The sequence below is a fragment of the Pteropus medius genome, unplaced genomic scaffold (genome assembly GCF_902729225.1).
Source record: "Pteropus medius unplaced genomic scaffold, Ma_sr-lr_union100, whole genome shotgun sequence".
Classification (NCBI taxonomy): domain Eukaryota; kingdom Metazoa; phylum Chordata; class Mammalia; order Chiroptera; family Pteropodidae; genus Pteropus; species Pteropus medius.
In genome coordinates this window covers 7573677-7596990 of record NW_024352787.1, presented here as the reverse complement: position 1 = coordinate 7596990, position 23314 = coordinate 7573677, and the positions used below count along the sequence as shown (strand labels likewise).

Below are 23314 nucleotides of genomic sequence, written 5' to 3'. Positions count from 1 at the left end.
AGGCCCCATACATAGATGTTTGGATAGACATTATGTCTGATGCTCCTAAGTATCTGAAAAATTGTCAGAGTAAGTCAGACTCTCCGGTGACTGACTCTCTGCCGGCGCCTGCCTCTCATACGGTTCTTCTGGCGGAGCCAAGGAGCATTCCGGCACCTCAGAAACCCCTTGAACCTGTTCTACAGGCACATCCGGAGGATCCGGAGATCCTCAATCCCCCTCCCTATTGCTCTCCTGGTAACCCCTTTAGGCCTCCTGATTCTCGGGAGGCATCCCCTCTTCAGAGCCCACCACATACTCGGACAGGGGCTGTCTACTACCCTCCACAGGATCCTGACCCCATCCCCAATTCGTCGCAACCTGTAGCTGTCCTGGCGCCTCTCCGACAGATAGCCCCACCTGGGGGAGACACCCAGACCTCTTTCATGGTGTATGTCCCCTTTTCAACTAGTGATTTATATAATTGGAAATTGCAAACTCTGTCCTTCTCAGAAAAACCCCAAGGCTTGACCTCCCTTTTAGAATCCATCTTCTTCACCCACCAACCCACGTGGGAGGATTGCCAGCAGCTCTTACAGGTTTTGTTCACTACAGAGGAGAAGGAACGCATTCTAAGGGAAGCTGCAAGGGGGGGTCTCAGACCCCACTGGGCAGCCCATCACTGACCCCACACGGGTACAACTTGTATTTCCCAGCACCCGACCCGACTGGAACCCCAAGATCAAGCCACCCTTTTGCCTGATGATGACCCTCAACAGCCATCACATGATTGTCTCGAACTTTTGGATAACATCACTTGCCTCAGGCCAGACCTGACTGACGTCCCGTGGCCTCAACCGGATGCCACACTGTACACCGATGGAAGCAGCTTCGTCGCAGAGGGAGTCAGTCCTTACAGGCACTGCACTTGGCAAGGAAGCAGATTCAGCACTTAATCTCCGCCACCCTGGAGAGCCCTGGACAGTCACTTAAACTTCATAGCCACTCCCCTGGTGACTGGACTTAGGTAAAGAAGACACAGCCAGCTGCCCGTGAGCCCCGCTGGGAAGGACTCTTTTCCTGTCATCCTCACCCCTCCCACCATGGTCAAGGTTGCTGGGAGACGTCATTGAATTCATCACACCCGCAGCAAGGCTGCTCAACCACCACCAGAGACTGAGAAATGATGCGTTCGCCCAACAGGAGACCCTCTCTCAAGATAAGACTCTCGCGGGTTTAATTATAATTTGATTAATTGCTATTAATGTAAGAGGGAATTCTCATCAACCTTAACTACTGGAGAGAAAATGCTGGATTTTGTGTCCTAGTTCATGTCATTCCTCAGGTCTACTTTTACTCTGGTGAAGGGGGGCGGGAACACTTCCAAAATCTAGGGGCCAGAGTAAAAAGGGCTCCTGTTTTAGTTCCTCTTTTAGTGGGAATAGGGATAGCAGGATCTACTGCAGTAGGAACAGCAGCCCTTGTTACTAGAAATTCCAAATATAAGGCCTTAAGCCAACAAATAAATGAAGACCTATCCACTCTGGAAAAATCTCTCAATCACCTTAAGACCTCTCTTAACTCCTCGGCTGAAGTAGTCCTGCAGAACAGAGGAGGACTAAACTTTCTCTTCCTAAAACGAGGTCTTTGCATAGCACTAGGTGAAACTTGCTCTTTTGATGCTAACCATTTTGGAATTATACGAGACAGCTTAGCACTAATAAGACAGAGGGTTAAAGACAGAGAAGAATGACTTAAGCGTGGAGAATCTTGGTATGAAGGACTTTTTTTAATAACACCCCTTAGTTAACAACTCTAACAGCCAATACAGGCTCCCTTATTCTAGTCTTCCTGGGCCTTTTGTTTGGGCCCTGTGTAATTAATTGGATAACTGCCTATGTCAGAAAGCGGGTACGGGCAGTAAAACTCATGGTTCTCAGAACTCACTACCGGCCACTCCAGGTTGAAGATTCAATGGTTTGAATTCCCCTGAAAACCAGTGGGGAATGTTAAGGGTGGAAAATTTTCAAGTGAGCAAACCAGCTAAGTCAGCTACAGGGAAGAAATATCTTTAGATATCAGAAGTTGTCCTACTTGCTTGTGTGTGGTTTAGGAAGTGTATTGTATAAAATATGTAGATGGCCAATGTCTGCTTCTGTAATCCATTTACTTGTTAATTAAGGGTGTTGTTCCGGGCAAAGATATGCTAAAAGCCAACTTCCACTTCTGTAATCTGCTGGCTTGTTCAGGAGACCACCAGGATATGGTCTTGAGCTTTATCAGCTGCCTGCTCTGAAAGCTCAGGGCTGATCTCCTCTAGCCCTGCGTGGTAGAGAGTCAGTCGCCGGCCGGCTAATAAAGGCTCATAATTAATCTCGATTGGCTCCGTGGGTCTCAGAATCGTTTGCACCAGAACAACAGGAAATGTGTGTGAAAGCAAAAGCAAAGGCAGTACATCAGCCAGAATCTTAAGGGCAGGGAGGCAGCAGCTGATTCAGAGTTATAAATTCATCATTTCCTACGATCTGCCCAACAACTTGTCAAGTAATTAAATCAGATATCATTACCATTTGACAGATGAGGAAACTGAAGATAATCATTTATCCAACATCTTACAGCAAATTAATTTCGGAGCAGGACTCAAGCCTATATATCTCCTCACTCCTTGGCTCATGTTACTGGACTGAATTTACTTTATTTCCTTCAACTGTTATGACAACCACAGAATAGTGGTAGCATACCTTAGTGGCAAGAATCAAGAAGACATTTCCTTTAATGAAATGCTTTTAATGAAACCACTAAGATGACCTTTCATTCATTTATCCATTCACATAATATATATTTATTGAATTCCTACCCTGTGTCCAGCAGTATGATAGGTGATAGCTCTTTGCTTATGAGTAAGAATAGTTTGACCAAAGTGAATCTTAAAATTGTGAGAGAAAAAAACTAAATTGTAGTAAAGGACCATGAAATTCAGTGTTCTTGATTTTTTTTTGATTTTTTTATTTTATTTTATTTTTTTTGGTACTCTGAAATTGCAGCGTCACATGAAGTCTGATCTGGTGTCAGCAGCAGAACTAAATAGTTAAGAATCCAAAACTAACCACATCAACCTTTATAGGCTGCTAGTGGGAATGTAATGGTGTAGCCGCTTTGAAAAACAGCTTAGCAGTTTCTCAAAAAGTCACACATGAAGTTACCACATACCTGAGCGATTCTACTCTTAGGTATATGCCCAAGATAAATGAAAATAGGAATTCAGACAAACATTTGTACACATATGTTCATATTAGCACTATTCACAATAGTTTCAAAGTGGAAACAATTCAAATGTCCACCAACTGATGAATGGAAAAACAAAATATGGCATATTCATACAAGGGAATGATATTATTCAGCAACAAAAAGAGATGAACACTAACCACACTGCAATCACAGTACTTTCATTGCTATATTTTCCTTTTCAAAGTTTTCCTGTGCTTTCCAAATTTGCTTCAGTCAGCCACTTTATGTTAAAAAGGAGTCTCGATAATCTAATGGAAGTTGAACTGCTTAGATAGTGTTCTCAGAATAAACTTGTTGTTGCTGAAAAAGCAATTGTTAGTGGTTTGACTTAGTACAGATCAGTTGTTCATCTCTGCTTTGAGACTTGTTAGAGGGTAAGGGTCAAACTTTGATAATTATTTTCAATTTTACTTTCTAGGATCATGAAATACTTGGAAAAGTGCCCCACCAATTGAAACACTCGTATCCAGGAGTCCCCAAAGAGCTGTTTAGAAAAGGGACAGGAACACTCTGTGAATCAAAACACCACTCTGTCAGTAGCTGTGCATCCCCTGACATCTAAAGTAGAGCTTTGTAAAGGATGAGGTTAAACTTGTGGCTAACGTGTGAGGGGTGAGCAGCACCTCCCAGTCAACACAGCGAACACATGTTAAACATTTGTGGGCCAACATTCTCGGCCTTGCTTGTGAAAACTGTGCCCCAGGCAGGCCTTGAGCCCGTTTACCCTCCAAAGTGGATCAAATGGAAAAGAGAAGCTCTGCAGAGGCCCTGCCTGCATCTGCCCACTCCATGGAGATTAGAAGCAGGATATGTAAGGAGTATATGGACTCCAGAGACTGTCGTAAAGAGGAAATCGGTGTACTGGAACCCATTCCACGTCTAGGTTTCTGGACTACTGAGTTACTTATCTTCCTGGGTGTTAGGGGAAGAGTAACAGTGAGCTGGAAATGAGGGGGCAGAGATAGGCCAGGCACAGGAAAGGTAACAAAGATTTTCTTTCAATTCATGTAATTTCCCCACTCACAGGAGATTTAGAATCTGATCTTCAGCATTTGACTGATTGACTCTCTTTTTTACATGCTGCTGTAGTTAGGTATATGGAACTACAGATAATTTTGTGTCTTAGAGCTCCTCATATGTGATCCCCTCCATTCAATGACCCTGAACTCTTACAAAGAGTTCCTTAGAACTTAGTATGAAACATAATTTACCCCCTTTAGTCCCTGGCCCATACATAGCCTAATAAGGTCTTGAAAGTTAACAGATGCTTGCTAAACTCGTTACTACATTATTTGGAATAATATTGCCAATAACTGTAATTAACACAGGAAAGCACTCAGTGCTTCTCTGAATCCCTTTGGCCTGGCTCCTACCCCCAGTCCTGGATCAATCCTTCTGTTGCAGTTCCTGCTGAGCCCAACAAGAGACACACATGTCAGTTTCACAGCTTAAACAGAAAGCTACAGTGAAAGAAAAACAGCTGAGCCGGCAGGAAGCACAAACTGAGGGAGAGGTGTCAGTACAGCTATTTTTTAATACAACGTAGTAAATAAACACATAGACTCCAGGTAGCTCTTTCCTGGACAAGCTCTAGCCTATGCTTCAAGCTTAGCCCAAAGTTTGTATGATCCTTTATTAGAACAGCATTTTTGAAACATTGTTAGTCAAACAAATATGGGAGAGAAAAAAAAGATATGTCCTCATTTTTCGGCTTATTCTCAAAAAAAAAAAAAAAAGAAGGAAGCTTGTGCACCATGAAAAGACAAGGCAGATAGAAGTCTCAGAAATATGAGCACGCAATATGCCAGGAACTGCGTTATGCATTACAACATGTCTGCTGATATATCCAGTTTTGAAAAATAAATTGAGGCTTACAAATTCTAATTTAGAATGAAATTAGAATAACTTTTGACTACTGTAGAGTGGTCTACATGGCTCTATAGGATCTGGCCCCTGCCTACCTTGCAGCCCTCACCTCTCTCATTCCCTACTTCTCTCATCTTCACTATTATGCTCTGTCAAACTGACCTTCGAGTTCTTTGATTAGGCCAACCTCAATTCTACCCAAGGGACTTTACACTTGCATTTTGCCAATGAGAGATTGGAATTTTCTTCCCCCAAATCTGGTTTCTTCTAGTTCTCAGCTCAAAAGCTTCTCCTCCTCAGGATAATCTTCCTAAATATTCAGTGGAAAATACCTAATTCTTCCCTCACAGAAGCTCTCTGTTGTGGTGAGGTATATCAGACTGTGGCCGTGAAGGTGTATCACTCAGATTACCCTTTAGGGGAGTGTAGTTGCCTGATTGCTTCAAACTGCCCCACCTTTAGAGTGCTTACACATAGGCCTGAGGCCTCTTTCGAGGCTGCCCAGAGTCCCTGACTGAGCAAGGTGGGGATACTAGACCCAGGCCATTTCTGCCTAAGGCATGTCTCCTTTAATGAGCAAATTTACTAAGGGGTTGGGGAAGGGGTCCCTACCTGCCTGGCCAAGACTTCCTTAGTGTTATACCAAAGTCTGAGGCTCTTCCTACCCAACCTTTTCTCTTTTCTTTTCTCCTTCCCCAGGAGTCAGAGCTGTATCCCACTTGATGGTTCTCCCTCATCTCCTTCTGTTCTCCTCTCCTTTTTATCCTCTATAAGCACTTTCCCCAATAAAACTCTTCCATGTCTAATTCCTAGTATCTGCTTCTCAGAAGACCTGACCTGATATATTCTTTTGTAAACAGTTTGCTAAACAGTTTGCAATCCTGTCTAGATTTTTACATCTTAGTCAAGAATTCTTTACAGCACTTACAACTATGTTAAAATATATCTTGTTTGATTCATTTACCTATTTATTTTACATCTCTCCCCTATTACTGCCCCTCTCACCACCCCAGTGTAATAGGTCTTATTCACCACCTTATTCCTAGTGCTAAGAACATTGCTTGGCTTGTGATAGGTCTTCAATTAATATTGTCGAATGAATGAATGAATGGTATAGAAGACTGGATGTATACTCTAAATCCAGCTCCTGACCATTTATCCATTTACACTGCATATTTACTATTCTAGACATTGAAGATTAATCAGTAAACAAATGAGAAAACAAAGTCTCTGCTCTTTTGAATATATCTTCAAGTGAGGGAACACGGGCAATAAAAAAATAACCACCAAAATGTGTTACGTGGTAAGAGTTACAAAGAAATGACAATGCATAGTAAGGGAATGAATGTGACAGGTGGTTGGTTAGGGAGTATATCTCCCTTAGGAGGTGACATTTGAACCGACATTTGAATGAAATAAGGGAGCAAACCAAGCAGATCTAGTGGAAGAGTGTTCCAGGCACAGAGAACAGAAGTGCAAAGGCCCAGTGATGTAGTGTGTTTGGCAAGTTCAAGGAAAGTTTGGAGGTCAGTGAGGCTGAACCACAGAGAGCTAGAAAGAGAGTAGCAGGAAATAACAGGTGAAAGGGGTGAACGTGATAAATCAGGCACATTCTTGAATGCTATCATAAGAACTTTAGATGGGATTTTTCTCTAAGTAAGATAGAAAGTGTATGGATAGTTCTGAGTAAAGGAATGACAATATCTGATTGACATTTTCAAAGGATGACTATTGTAGCTATGTAGAAAATAATACTTGATAATGGTGGAAGCACAGGGACTAGAAAGCAGGCTATTGTGATATCCCATTGATGTCTTGAACTAGGGTATATCAGTGGATGATGATATTTGGCCAAATTCTGGATATATTGGAAGGCAGAGTTAACAGGATTTCCTGACAAATTGGATATATAGGGTTTGAGGGAAAGGGAGGAATCAAAGATGATGCCAGTTTTTGGGCTGAGCAAACAGAAGGATGGAGTTACTAATGACTATGCTTTCCTCCAGTCAAGCTTAGTTGTACAGGAGCAGACACAGATAGGCTAAAAGCTGATTTTTAAAAAGTCGAGGCTTTTCCTGTTGACTACAATGATGGGAGTGTTTTAAAGGTATATCCTTGTGGGAGATGGAATGTAAGTCGCAGAAGGAGAGAAATTAGCATGTGACAGGGGTGAGAAACAGGGAAAAGACATGTGGTTAATGGACGGAAGGTCTCTGAGGTATTGAAGAATTAATGGTGATGAGGAATCAGAGGGAGTAAGATGGAAAAATCAGTGGTAGAGGTCAGAAAGTGTGGCAGCCATGCTCTTTCCTTTGTACCATAACAATTTCCTTTTCTATCCCGGCACAATACTTGAGAAGAAGAGTCATAGCTAAAATGAAACAATAAAAGAATCCCAAACCCTTTTCTCCACCTACCATCCTATGTGTCTACCATTCTTCATAGTTAAAATTCTTAAAAGTTTCCTTATTAACCTCTGCATTCTCAGCATTTACATACTTCTTAATTTTACATGGCATGGCTTCCATTCACAACACTACATTGAAATGCTTTGGTATATTTGCCAACTATCTCCTGTTGTAATGATGAACTCATAGGAATTAAGAATTATTAGGACCTTGCAGATGATCTAATTCAACACACTCACTTTTATAGATAGGGATACTGCACTTTATAGAGGTTAAGGGACTTTCAAAGACAATGACAGGTGGGTGAAAAAAGAGCTTTGAATTGGTCTAAGGTTATCTGATTACCTGCCTAGAGCTTCTTCTACTATACCACTATTGCCAATTCTCTTTTTCTTTATACTTGTATCTGCAGATATTTTCAATGCATATGAAATTATGTATCACCCTTTTTTTTTCTTAACCCCTCTCTCCTTTATTTACATACTGTTATATTCCTCAATACCCCCTGGCTTCATCAACAATTATTTAAAAACTTACCTGCTTCAGTAGGAAATTAAACTTCCTGTAAATGTTCTCCAAATATTTCTGAGAGTCCATCAAGGTGGCCTTAAATTCACATGTGCTCACAAAACCAGTATGTTGCTTGAAGTCACTGCCTAATAACTTGCATGATTTTCTTCTTTTTCAGTTACCTTTTGTCATAGGCTGTCTGTGAAGCTACTTGAGGGAGACCGAGTGCAGCCAATGGTGAAGTGCCCTTCGGGATATCCAAATCCAAAGCTCTGTCTTTAGATGCTTTCAATCCATTAATGTTTGGGTGCTTGAGAAATGGTATGTTTCATGCAGAGACAATGGCCTCTACATTATCTCTGTCCCACAATGTTGTAACCTGCACATCAAAGAATGCTGCTTGCCTTATAATGTCTCTCCGTAATAATTCAATGGGCTTTTGTTTTTCAACCTTTGCCTAAGAATATCATAAAATGGTTTTGGTTTGGGGCCCTTATATCTATAATTATAGAAGGGTACAGGTGCCATGCTAGCCTGTCTAGTCTCCTAATTATTCCTAGCCTAACCCAAACCAAATTCTCTTCTTATTTAGAAAGCAAAAACCTCAGTGTAGGTAATGGAGAGGTGTCCATATGTCACATCTCCTCCCAACTTAGCCAGACAAAATACATACTGCCCTTCTGATCTCTCTCTCTCTCTCTCGCTCGCTCTGTATACATATGTCATGTTGTTGTCTTGTCTCTGTCTTCTTCTATGGTTCCTCCTTATCAACACACCATGCCAATACATCTCAGATACACAATCCTTTCCTACTTGTGCTTGTTTGTCTGATGGCAGGATGAATAGGGATAAATTTGAAGGCCAGAAGAATTTTCCGAATTTTAATCTCATGTCTGACACTAATCCCGACTTCTGAATAATATAAAATATCAAGGGTGGAAGAGATCCTAAAAGTTCATCTATCTCTAGATCATTCCCAATATGCGACAATCCTGTCTAGATTTTTACATCTTAGTCAAGAATTCATGTGTTGCTGAGCTTCCCTATTTTCCCTGGAGGAATTTCATACTATGTTTTCTCATATCAAGGTAAAACTTGTTTGCTATAGCTTCCTTCCAATACTTCTAAATCTACCACCTTGAATCTAGACAGAAAATGTCTATCACCTCTGATTTATGATATCTCTTCAGTCACTTGGAAATACCTATCACATCACTTTGGATCTTCTCATTCCTATATTAAATATCCCCAGTTTCTTCAAATACTCCTTATGACACAGTTTGGAGTTTCTTTAAGACCTGAATGCTTTCAGCTGAATGTGTCCCAATTTATGTTTTAATATATGTCCCTAACTCCCTAATACATGATGCTCAGTATTATTCAGCAATAAAGATAATTGAAGTATTGACATATGCTACAACATGGATGAACCTTGAAAATATGCTACATGAAAGAAGTCAGTCAGAAAAAACCACATACTATATGTTTCCTTTTATGTAAAATGTCAAGAATGGGAAAATCTAAACAGACACAAAGTAGATTCATTGTTGCCTAGGACTAGGGGTGGTGGTGGTGGTGAAAAGATTGGGAGATAATGGCTATGGGGTATGGGGTTTCTTTTTGAGGTGATGAAATGTTCTAGAATTGATTGTCATGCTGGTTGCACAGCTTTGTAAAATACTAAAAGCCATTGAATTGTACACTTTAAATGAATAAATTTTATGGTCTGTGAATTATATCTCAATATAGTTGTCTGAAAAATATGATGTCCAGAAGGGAATCAAACAGCAATCTGAATTAGGTTGCTTTAATCTCTGTATTTCAATTTCATTCTCTATAAAATAGGTGAGTTAAGAATATCTGCTCCACCTCCTTGACAAGATTGTTGAATCACATTTTGCAACATCATAATTATGTAAATTATTAATTTGAGTGACTCTTACTACTTCTTATCTGGATTACTAACACAATCATCTTGCTGGTAACTCATTTGTTTTGTTGGGTAAGAGATTTTTTAAACACCTATTACCCAACTAAAGAGAATGTAAGGAACATTTTGTACCCATTGTATAAATTCCAAATCTGCTCCTTAATATTTAAAGCTATATTCCAACTTTGTCTTACACTTCCTAGCATTCTTCACAGCCAAACTACATTTCAATTATAAAACAATTGCTTTCTCCAACGTCTTCTTTGCATATTAACCTTTTTAGCTGGTTTTCCCTCTCAAACAAAATATACCCTGTTATGAACTGAATGTTATGTCCCCTTGCCAAATTCATGTCAAAACTCTATCCCCAATATGACGGTATTTAGAGATGGGGCCTTTGGGAGGTAATTAGGTTTGTATGAGATTGTGAAGGTGCCTCCCACGCCTAGTAATGGGATTAGTGTCCTTAAAGAAGAAGAGAGACCAGAGCTCTTTCTCTCTACATGTGAAGGCATATCAAGAAGGTAGCCATCTGTAAGCCAGAGCATCCTCACTGGGGAACTGAATGAGCTAGTACTTCGATCTTGGACTTCCCAGCCTCCAGCACCATGAGAAATAAATTCCTGTTGTTTAAGCCACCCGGTTTACAGTATTCTGTAATGGCAGTGAAAGCTGATCAATACATACCCCTTGAAACTCCCAACAAATCCCCAGTCATGGCTTCCTTCAAAAGTTTTTTAAAAAATTTTCTTCTCTTGGAATTCCTTGCCCCACGCCCCCACAGTACTGATTACTCCATTACTCTGTATTCTCTTATATAAAGCTAATTTTCAGTTCTTATTCATCCATGTATTACAATTTAACCATTCACCTACTTGACAAGCTTCTCAAATGAGAGGTAATGTGTATAATTCTGTTACACCTTTTTTTTCTATCCAAAGTACAAGTTCTGTAGTCATTTACCAGTACGCGGTTATGATTGCTTCTTCTTTTCTCACAATTGTTGGTCTCACCCCCTATGTGGCTAGAAGCTTTTAGGACACACAATAACAGATAATCCAAAATGGCTGGTACACAAAGATTGTAAATTTACTCCATCAAGTTTAATTTCAGAGTTTCTGCTGAACACCAACATTCAGAGTGCCAAGAAATACAAAGTAGAAGGTAATTAAGTACAAATTTAGGCTTGCTCTTTTTTGTTGTTATATTACAAAAGGTCATAGCAAAATTTGAGGCAGTTCTTGAAATCGTATCTCGAGTCCAGCAGATTTGACTTTTGTAGAACAGGAAAGGACATGTCCAATACGGAAGAAATTGACAATCTGCTAGCTCATAGGCTTGGCTTAAGTGACTCACTCTAAAGTTATACTGCCTGTAGCATTAGCTCAGGCTCACCTTCATGGAAACAACTTTTACTAATCGTTTTTAGAAAATAAGATTTCCAGATGGGAACCAAAGAGCAATTTCTTAATTTTTAATACATCAAAGAAAATGTTTTTCTTTACTATCAACCCCATATTCTAATCAATCAACGATTCTCTGCGATGACTGTAAGGGAAAGGTAATGCGACTGACAGGCAGAGATCAGACCTTAAATCTATGCTCATTCTTTTGCTGTTGGTGCTGCTCCCCCAGAGTAGTGAGCTAGAAGAATGTAGCAACAATACGGATCAACTCCATCTCGTTTTATGGGTGAGGAAGCTAAGGCCTACAAAAAGAAATGACATGCCCAGTGGCTTACGATTTACTAACATATTCATCAACATTAGCTCAAAACCTGGCTTGGAAACTTACATGCCGCCCCAGAGGAAGACGGTTATGGTGTGGAGCAGATTTGTGTGGGTGTGTTTTATTCTTCTTGTCCTTTTAAAATATACTCTTGATTCTTTGCCTCACATTTTCTCAAGTTGTGAGGAAATCCTTCAAAATGTTCTCTGCTTGTGAAAAGAAACGTGAGGATGGAAGGAGGGAATGTCAGAAGGAAAGAAAAACAACAGGAAGGAAGAAGGTTACCCTCCTCCAGTCTGGAGAGACTCCCCCTCTCCAGACTTTTCAGTTCCCCAGTGTCCCCATCTCTGCTTTCTCTGCTTTCGCCACGGCTCCATTCCCTTCCCAGCTCCTTCTATTTCCCACAGTCCTGAAAGCCAGCCGACAGAGGTTTACATTTCGAAAACCGGAGCTGGGCATGCTCAAACGCCCAGGACTGGCTTTTTTCGGCTACCAACTTTGGCAGCTCTCCCACCCTCACTCCGAAGGGTCAGGCAGGTCCGCACAGATCCCTGGGTGTGAGCAAACGGGAAGAAATGATCCCACTCCGGCGGAGGGAGCGAGGTAGGAGTGTTCGCTGGACAGTCGAGGTTCGGCGGGCGGGGACAAGGAGCGCTCGCGGGGGTGGCAGGCCCTGGCCCGCCGCGCTGTCAGGGGTCCGCGGCAGCGCGCGCGCCCGTCCGAGGGGGCGCTGTCCGAGGGCACGTGCGCGGGAGCGCGCTCTGGGAGTGGTCCCCCGGCGGCGGGAGGGGCGGGCAAGGCGAGGAGGGGCGGGGCCGCGGCGGCGCGAGGACGCCGATCTCCGCCGGGCTTCTAGAGGCTGCAGCGCAGCCACGGGTGAGGGGGTAGCGTCCGTCGCACCCAGAACCTCCAAACCCGGGGACTTCGGGGACGGCGAGGGACGCCAGGCGCGGAACCCGGCCTTGGGGAAGAGCTGCGCGGCGCTGCCTGCTCCTTCGGTTTCCTCGCTCGGGTTAGGAAGTGGGTGGGGGCGGTGTGGCCAGCGTCGGGAGGTACTCGAACGCCCGCGTCCAGAGAGCAAGAATTCACCTGTGTTCCGCGACAGCGCGTCGCACTTGAAGGGAGCGGCAGCAGGCTCTCGCTCCTGGCACAATGGGCTGTACGCTGAGCGCCGAGGACAAGGCGGCGGTGGAGCGGAGTAAGATGATCGACCGGAACCTCCGCGAGGATGGCGAGAAGGCGGCGCGTGAGGTCAAGCTGCTGCTGCTGGGTAAGGGCGGCCGGGGCGGACGCAGGGGCCGCGGGCGGAGACCCGGGGCGCCCTGGGGGTGGCCGCTGTGCTGGGGTCGCTGCGGGCCCCTTGGCCTTCGGAACCCTGGAGGGGACGTGTCTCGCAGCGCCCCAGAATGGTTTCCGAGCGTGAGCTTGTCTGGTTGGGTGCGGAGCCGAGGTGGGTACCCATCTCCCCAGTCCTCTGCCTGCCTCCTCCTGGCCAGTAACAACTCGCCAGCGGTGCGGCTGGAGCTTCACCTCACTTGAGTGCCTCGGTGTGGACCCCGCGGGGAGCCGAGGAGCGGATCGCGAGTAACCTCTTTTCTTTGAAGTTAGTTCAGCTTTATAAAGATGAAGGGGCATTCGCGACAAGAAAATAAAAGCACCCCCCCCCCTTCCCGGAAACCCCTTGGTACGAGGTGTTTCGCGGTTGTGGTTTTCCCATGTCAAGAGTGCCACGTTTGGTGAAATCAGTGCACCTTTTGTGGGGCCTCCGTGGGATTAAAATGTGTCTTTCCTGTTAACTTCCTATGGCGGTTCTGTAAATGTTAAACGAGCACTAGGAGCACTAATTATATTTACCTGATTATGTTGCGTAAGGAAGTAGGCTACGCTGGATACTTGGTTTTTATTACTGTGGGGACATAGAAACCACCAAAGTTGAGTAACATTTGCTCCAGTAAGATACTCGAGCGGTAAAAACCGATGTGAAGGTACGAAAGGGTCAAGCCGGACTACAGGATACTCTTTTCGCTGCCATGATTTCTGATGAATGAGATTTGCCAGGTACAACGCTAAGGCTTTTATTCGTTCTTAGTATTGTTCTCTCGGTGAAACGCTGTGTGGAGGTCTTGTCCAGTTGTTTGATGGATGGTAATATAAAAAGAGTAAGCCAGGGTTTTGACTGAGGGATACATTAGGAAAATATTCACCACGTAAGATTTGTGGATGTCTGAGTTAGGATTTTCTTTTGTTTGTTTCCAGTCCACACTGTATAGGTCTTGGGGTAGGTGAAAGATTTCTCAGAGTCTTCATTTGCACTCCCAGGGATTGCTTTTATTTTTATAACAGTTATAAAAAAAAAAAATTGCACAAAACCTGTTTTCAGTAAGCTTCTGTTTCATTGGTTTAGTGACTGCAGGAAAAATGGTGTTTTTTTTTTTCTCCATTACTTGTAGGCTTAGAAGCAGTAAACTTGGCATGACTAAAAGTAATAATGATCTGAGTCATTTTGCAAGCAAACTGTGAAATAACTTTGCATTTTAAAGACCTGGGTGGCTTTCTGCACCCTCACTCCCAACATAAATACTCAGTTAATACTGTTTACCTAAGTTTTTACATTAATGAGAAATATTGTATTTTGCCAAGGTCAGTGTATTTTTTAGTGCATTGAGCATAGAAGAGAAAGACCTTAATACGGAAACATGTAGGTGCTCCTTTTATGAATTGAATGTGCTTGAGACAAAAATGGAACAAAAGAAGGGTTAAAAGTTATTTTTCTACATTTCTGCACTCCTGATAATATAATTTCAGTGTATTTTAGTTTGAGCCAGCCATCCACCATGTTTAAAGAAATTGAAAAATGAGTCCTTTGGTGGTGGTCTATGCTTTAATTAGGTGTCTGTTAGATGACTAGGATGAAGGTCCAAGGAGTTGGTTTTTGCTTATATTCAGAAAAGGTTGTATCTCAACCTTAGCATTGTTGGCATTTTGGGCAAAATAATCCTTTGATGTGTGCGCTGTCTTGTGCATTGTAGGTTGTTCAGCAGCATCTTTGGCCTTTCACCTGTTAGATGCCGATAGCAGCTCCCTCAACCCGTGACCCTCAAAAATGTCTTCAGTTGTCCCCCAATGTCTCGTGGGGGCAAAAATTAACCTCTGGCAGAGAACCATTGTTCTAGATTAACAAATATAGCCGAATGTGTAATGTAGAACCAAGAGTTGCATCTCTACAGCCAACTATAGTGAGAATTATGAGAAAGGTAGTGAGTGGTGATTTTCAGAAGAAAGTATGGAATTTTTACTTCTCCATACCAATAACATTAGAACAATTTCAAAATAATTTTAAAAGATCTTTGGGTAACAATTCCTTAAGCTGTCTTTTGTAGCTTTAGTCTTTTGTTTTCACCTACATGTCTTCTCTGTGTGGAAATTCAGTCTTATTGGCCCACTTCTCTTCCCTCCTCTCCTTATCTGCCTTACTTTACTCTCGCTCTACCCTTTTGCCTAGAGTTCCAACACCCTAATTCCTACAAACAGAATGCTGGCTTACTTATTTCGTAAATCTTAATTTTTAGGCTGTTTGAAAGCATTTTTCCCCCTAATTTGACTTTAGTAGTGAAGTGTTGACATTTGGTTCTTTCTTGGATGTTTAAAGTGTGTAAGCAGCTCAGTGAAATCATTCCCTATAAAACAGCAACTGAATCAATTAGAAATATAAAATGGTTTCTAGGTAACCTATAACCAATGTCAGCTCTATTTACATTAGGTCTTCTTCCTCTTCAATTATTTTGTTTTTCTCACCAAATGATTTATTTTTTAATTTAAGACAAAATGCCTCCAAAGTACATTGAAGACAGTGAATTAAATAGTTAATTTTATTGTATTTTTTTTCTTAAGATATCTATTATGTTTTTAGACATCTGAGTTGAGAGATTCAAGTGTGAGATGCACATTGTTAGTAAAAAAATTTTGGTACTGCGTATCTATTATAATTTTTTTTTTTTTTAATCAGAGGTATTTCATTAGCCTTATTAGGAACAAGACCTAGTGTCATCATTGACCTACAGGAAATTAGATTAGGGTTTGGGTGTTTCAAGTCTTAGGTTTAGGTTTCAGACTTTCATATTAGAATAAGATTAGTAAATAGAGAAACTTATTTTAATAAGGAATGTTTTCTTTCCATTATATATGCCTAATTGTCTCAGAGGAAAACACTTTTTATTGTTGTATCTTTGAGGATGTTACAATTTATTACTCAATTCATTAGGCCTAGCCTGTTGTTTTTGTGAGGCTATATTGTACATATGGGTACTTATTAAATATTATTTTATTATAATTTTCAAAGACATGGAAGTTAGATGTATAAATTATAATGAATTTTTTTCATAAGTCATTTAACTCTGAAGTGTTCAGTTTTTATTTTCTTTAATTCCACCTAATTATCCTTCCCTGCACTCATCCTCACACACAGAAAAAATAAAATAAAAATCCATATCCTTATCTCCTTCTTTAGCTTGGTTTAAATATTATAGGTTGAGTGAAAATTAGATGAGGGATTAGATTTCTTTTGCTAGGTGAATATTTTTCCATTGCTACCACTAATTAGCTCTTTGAAAAGCTATATCATGAATCTTTTTGGCTCCCTTTATACTTGCCCTCTGACTTCTTAGTTGAGAAATTCCGGCATTGCAGGACTTTTGCATTTTGAATTGCTTTAGCTGTTTCCTTAGAATTGGCTCAGGATCTTAGATGTCAGAAAGTCAGTTTCCTTGAATAAATGAACTTGGTATTTCAACATGGGTTACATGCTCCTTGTTCACTCACTTAGCTTGTATTAGCAATTAGCCATTACTTTGATAGAAGCCACAGGTGGTGCCACGGGTGGTATTAAAGTATGTTTTAAAAGGGTTGATTTTTCTGTATTTTCTGTCTTTCATTCTCACATTCATTGTTCAAGTTCTCTTTTGCCTCTGGCAGCCTAAATCCAGGTAGGCTTTCCTGTTGCTGCTCTTTGCTTCGAACTGTTCTTCCTACCATAGGTACTGTGTTCATTCCTTGCTTAGAAACTTTTGTTGACTTCTCCTTTGCCTGCAGAATAAAAACTTTCTTCTAGACCTGGCTTCCCTCTGTCCTTATACTGTTTTCCTCAGGGCACTCTCCCCCTCCAAATAGGCATATGGTAAAGCATATTTGCACTCTGGTTTCTGTTGTCGATTAGCCTTCTGCTCCACCTGCTTCCCCCACTAGTATGAGCACTTCAGGGACAGAATCTTTGTAAGTTATTCTGTATCCCTAACAACCCATTTACTTTGTCATGTGCATAATTAGTTCTTAATTGTGTTAATATATTGTGTAGGATTAAGATTTACCTGGAAATCTTATACTTTGCCATTTTCAGTGTCGATGGGAACAAATAACTACTCAGAGTAAACAAAAAAGGAATAGTAATAATATGTGATGACCAAAATAAGTGCATGGGATCTAAAAGCAAATTGTTTGGATTAAGAATTTTTTTCCCCATATTTAGAAGAAATTTTGACAGTCATTGTATTATTTGATAAATTAGAGAAAATGACATTGGATATTTTATTGGAAGAGTGTGCTTTGTTGCAGTTGTAGTGTTATTCCTTTTTTGGGGGATGCATTTCATTTTCTAATCTTTATTTTTGACCTCTTTTAAACATAAATAAAGATCATGCGTCTTATTAAATTTATGAATGGTAGGAAATATGCCTATCTTATAGGATTTAGTAGGAGATATTATTTAATCCTGAAAAAGATTGTTATAATATTTTAAAACAAATTTATTATTCAACCACGATCTTAATTTTTATTTTGTTATACATCTCTCTGTTTTGGAAAATTCAAGATACCACATATTCACATGGGAGGACCTGAATGTATTTGTCATATTTCTAGGTCACATATTTCTTGGTAACATGTTCTAGAATGCAGTTACCTACTGTGTGCCTTCCCAGAGTGTGACATTGGTGAAGCTCAGATCCCAGGTGGCATTTGAGCCTTATGAAGTAAGGTCAGTTGCACCCAATCTTATAGTGTTTAGGCTGCTTTCAGTCATAACTTGTTAAATACTAGTTAAAAACCTTAACAGAAATAGGGCAAAAATAATTTTAAAATGAATGTTTGTTACTATAAACCTAGTGGCTTAAAACAGTGCCAAATTTATTTGTTTATTTTACATTTCTGGGGGTCAGAAGTCCAAAATGGGTTTCACAGGGCTAAAATCAAGATGTCAGTAGGGCTTATTTTCTTCTGGAAGTCCTAAAGGAGAATCTACTCCTTTGACTTTACAATTTCTGTTTAGAGGCCACCAGCTTTCATGTGCTCATGACACCTTTCTCCATCTTCAAAGCCAACAATGGCTGATGGACTCTCATGTAGCATCACTCTCCTACCTCCCTTTCACTTACAAGGACCCTGTGATTGCATCGGGTCCACCCAAATAATTCAGGATAATAGTCTCATCTCAAGACCCTTAACTCTAATCACATCTGCAAAGTTCCTTTTTGCCATGTAGCGTAACATGTTCAAGTTTCCAGCATCTTTGTGGGCCATTATTCTGCCTACTGCAGTCTGTCCTCTGGTTCTCCAGAATTCATGTTCATTCCCACATGCAAAATGCATTTACCCTGTCTCAGCATCTCCAAAAATCTTAACACATTACAGCATCAAGTCAGAGTCCAAAATCTCATCTAGATCTCATGATCTTACTCAGGTATGGGTGATATTCTGGGTATAAGCCATACCTGAGACAAAATTCTTCTTTTATCTGTGACACTGTGAGACTAGAAAACACGTTATCTGCTCCTAGGCTATAGTGGTGGGAGAGGCAGAGTATCAGTTACAGACATTTCCTTTCAAAAACAGTGCAAGTAAAAAGAAAAAAGGAGTCGTTAGTCCCATGTACTTTACAAACGACATTAGGTTTTAAGGCCTAGGAATAATCATCTGTGACTCTCTGCTCCACTTTCTGGGTGCTGGACTCCGTCCTGGGAGTCATCCTTTCTTTCTAATGAAAGGTAGCACATGTTTGGAGCTGAGTCATTTTATCAGCCTGTTTCTTGCCTACAAAATTATGGTGATTTGACACCATTCTTTCATTTTGTGCTTTCTTAATTTATCTTTTTCCTCTCCCTTTTTTGCTATAACCATAAAAAAAAAAAAACAAAAAACAAAAAAACAGGTCATACTTTCTACAGTTTTCTTGGAAATCTCATTTGAACATCCAAATTCATAGTTTAGAAGTTCTGCTCCACATTTGACTGCAGGAGATAATTCACTTAAGCTTTCTGCCACTGTGCAAGGATCCTTTCCTCTTTTTTCTAATCACATGTTCCTCTTTTTCATTCAGGTCCTCTCCAGGAGCACATTTAAAGTTCATATTTCTATCCATAGCCTGTTCTTGACAGCTTAGGTATTTTCTAAGATCATATATGTTTTCCCTACCCAGTTTTTCAGTTCCTTCTGAGCCCTCACTGGGGCTCTCTTTCAAAAAGTGTGTTAAGGCACCCTAGGTTCTTTCCATCATGTTCCTCAGAATTTTTTCAGCCTCTGCCCGTCGCCTAATTCCAAAGCCATTTTCACATTTTTTTGTTTGTTGCAGCAGCATCTCACTTATAAATATTCTTATTAATATCTCATGTATAACTTTAGAGACTGCATAATGACTGTAATTTTATGTTCTTCAATCTTTTGTAAATTATATGACTTGTGGTAACAGCAAAATTACCAGTTTCTGGTGCTTCATATTGAACCTATGATGTTTCACTTGAGACGTAGGTGAAAGAATAAGACTTTTTTTTTTGTCTTCAATGAAGTTTTTCCTGACCATCCAGTCTAAATTAGTCTTCCTTCCTCTCCCTTCATAATTACACCATTTTGAAATCATTTTGTGCATTTACATTTTTATTGTCTGTTGCATCTATGGGGTTGGCTCCATCAGAGCATGAATCTGTCCGACTTTTTTTAATTACATACTGGGGTGGTACATAGTAGTCCTTCATAAATATTGATTAAATGAATGACTAGGTCAGTGGTTGAACGTTAATTTTGACTAGTAGTCCTTTAAAAGGAAAAAGTTTCCCATGTGCCTTGGGTAATTTTAGTGAATTTTGGCCAAGTGTATACCCATTTCTCTCTCTTATATCTTGCTGGTTAGAATAACTGAAACCTACATTATTTGTAACACAGTTCTAAATAAATGAAATTAATTTGGGGACCAAATTCTTATTGCATAATCAGAAAAATATTGTGACTCTTGGTGAATTAAATGGTAGGATGAAATGTGATTTTTATATTTGAATATTCTGAACACTTTGTTTTCAACAGGATTGTTGCATTGCTACTTCAAATGTTATTTGACTGCTTTCTTAAAAGAGATACAATAATGCAGTGGGCATTAAATATATGCTCACAATCTTATCTGTTATACAGGATGATGTGATGGTAAGTAACTTTGGCTTTTGGGAGTCAGCAGCATGCTCGGAAGCTCACCACTGTCTGTTCTTTATGTCTTGCTTGTTCTTATGTAGTGAGAATTATCATTGGTGACATTTACAAAGGTCATTCTATATTCTCGGTGTTAAGTTATGCCTTATCTTGGTGTCAAATAATGCCTTAGATTTACCAAATCCTTAAGAGAATTTACAATCTACTTATAATCTACAGTCTACTTACACTCTACTATAAAACATGCACAAAAATAATTCCTCATAATAGTAAATAGGGAAGAAATGGTATCATAATAGATACTTGGGGTCTTAATTGTTGATCTCGTAGAATGAGGGTGGCAGTAGCATGCTTCTCAGAAATCACTGTGGTTATAAATCTGCCCATTTCCTTCATGTTATTTCTGAGCTGACTTTTGATACTTATTGGCTGTAAACTCTGTATCGTATAGTAACTTACAATTTAGAAGAGACTTTGTTGTCTCTGAATTTAGCTTTCTTACGTTCTCTACATATAAGGAATTTTATCCCTCCCAAATTTATTTAGCTCTGTAGGAAAACCCTCTAGTTAGGGAAAAGCGGTTGATCCAGAACTCTGGCAGTAAAATGTTTTCTTCGAGACCTTGGGCAAGTTATCTCATTTCTTTAAGCTTCAGTTTTCTTTTCTATAAATGTCAGATAACAAATGTACCTACCTCATAGGACTAGGAGACAAAGTAAACTAATGCATCTAAAGTACTTGGAAACAGGACGTAGCACATAAGTTCTTAATAAATATAAGCTGTTATTGTAAACACAGCTTATAATAAATATTATAATAAATATTATAAAGGTTAGAGACTCTTTGGGATGAGTCTTCTCTCTTTGCCTCCTTGCAGGTTCATCATTTATGGCCATAGACATTAAACCCTTTTGTCGGTTCTTCTTAGCAAATGCTGAGTGTATACATAGCAAAGGCTTCAAGAAATATATATTACTAGTTTCTGATCCCATCATAGCTTCCTCAAGGGACTCGGATTTCTGTTAACAGTCTCCCAACTGAGAATAGACCAGGTAAATACCTGTGCTATGTTAGGAATTCTATAGAGAGTGAATTGTAAGTAACTGCAAAGCTTTATAGACGATTTAAAAGTAATTTTCTGTTTTATTACCCATTTTTAGAATAAATGCAGTAATTTTTGCAAACATTTATCTTTCTTGAAAATAAAACAAAGCTATTAGTGTAAATTATTAAACATTATTTGAATTGATTGAAATGAATGTGCCATTTCTCGGGGAATTTATGATTACTTTCTACAAATTTTAAAAACCTTTTTGAAATTCCCTGTACTCATGTAGTCAAAGAGATTCCTAATAAAACTCCAGAATTTCCATGAATTTACTTTTAAATTCATCTCTTGAAAAGTGGTAGTAATGTTGATATGGAAAAAACAGAGCACAGAATCTGTGATAGTATTTATGACTTAATTTATGACTTAATTTTTCAGAGGAGTCCCTTAAGACTTAGCCTTAAATGACCTGGGATTTCTTCTGTTTACCTTGCCTTTCTAGGGAACAGTCCAGAATTATTTTCTAATAATTATCTAATCTATATTATGTTTTTTCTTCCTTGGACATACACCTTTTATTTGACAGCCTTTCTCAATATTTAAGAGGCATGGGACCTATAAGTAAACAGCACTTAAGATCAGTATAATATGAATTAGAAGAAAAACTGCCTTCTTATCAGAAGTTCTGAAGGTAATCTAATTTCAAAAATTACATTTATTTCTATACAATTTAAAATTGATCCACTGAGTTTATTCAAACTGAGCACGTCACTATTATCAGCAACCAGATCAGGAAATGTATGCAAGATATGTGTTGCAATTGTAAAAAGTCGTGATGCTGGTCAGTAAAGTTACCAGAACTGATGGATGGTGCTCCCCTAATTCAAGGCCAGCTCTCTGCTCTTGCTCCCTCCCTCATTCATTCTCTCCTTCCTCCAGACCCTTTCCATCTACCTGGATTCTCTGTGCCATCTTCACACTTCTTTAAAGACTCCTGTGTCCTGGTCCATAAACATTCTGAAGTCATGCCCAGCATTAAAATTAATAAAATCCTAACAAAACTATTCATACCCTCCTTAAATTATTTTAATCTCTCATTTTTTTCAGCTAAACTTTTAAAAATACTAGTTTGCATTCCCATTTTTACTTTTTCACTTTCTATTCACTCTTTAAATTGTTTTTTATTTTAAAATTTTGAACTTTTTCAATGATATAGAAATATTGAGAAATAGACACTCATGTAACCCACACCAATATATATTTTTTTAGAGATAATATCTTGCGGCTATTCTCTCTTCTGGAGTTTCTTTTATAATTAGGTTGGGCTTCTCATTTTAACATGTATTTAAAAAATCTCTCTCCAGTTTTTTTATCTCCTTATCTTTTTGTGCTACTTATATATCTTCTAGTTCACTTTCTTTATTCAGTAATAACCTAATCTGCCTTTTAATAGATTAATTTTTTAATTTTAATGGTGATGTTTTTATTTCTAGAAAATATTTCTAATTTTTTTAAAAAGTTTATTATATTTTCTAGCTTTTACAAGAAGTCACTTTTATTATACCATATTTAATAGTTTTTGAAAATTTATTATTTGAAGTTCTTGGGATTCAGCTACTTCTAGTGTCTTGACTGTAGCATTGTAGGTAGACTTGTCTTTTACAATTTTTTATCGTGAGCATATATTAACCAGTACATTGTCTGTGTGAATCCTGTCCACCCTAGGTTGGCTGCAGTTTTCCTTTCAGTCTTGAGGGTTGAGGGTAGAAGGCAGGTTTATTTCTAATTTACTTCAACACAATATTCCAAAACTAAAGGCATCATCTCTCATTCAACCACTTTCTCTTACTTCATGTTTTCTCTTTCTTAGTTGGTGGCACCACCCCACCCATCCTTGACTTATTTGCCTTCACACCTAATTAGTCAAATCTTCATTGACTTTATTTTCTAAGTATTTTACTTATTTTCCTGCCTCACTTTTTATCATCCAGCAACACTGAACTTATGATTTTTCTTTGTTTCTGTGCAGTTTTTGCCTCCCTCTACCCTTTGTTCATATGGTCTCTGCTTAGGATGAGAAGTGAGTGAGAGGGG

At 39.5% G+C, this 23314-nt stretch overlaps 1 protein-coding gene across 2 annotated transcripts in view; it reads left to right on the top strand.

Annotated features, from left to right (window-relative positions):
* The first annotated feature begins 12121 nt into the window (after positions 1–12121).
* GNAI1 (G protein subunit alpha i1) overlaps positions 12122–23314 on the top strand; it is a 72722-nt gene continuing 61529 nt past the window's right edge. The window contains exons 1-2 of one of the 2 annotated variants that reach the window (XM_039848981.1): positions 12122–12312; positions 12815–12979. In XM_039848981.1, the coding sequence (XP_039704915.1) occupies positions 12862–12979 (118 nt within the window). In that variant the 5' untranslated portion in view covers positions 12122–12312; positions 12815–12861. Of the gene's footprint in view, positions 12313–12564; positions 12980–23314 lie in introns of those variants that run through there. The other variant, XM_039848980.1, reaches the window with a different exon arrangement.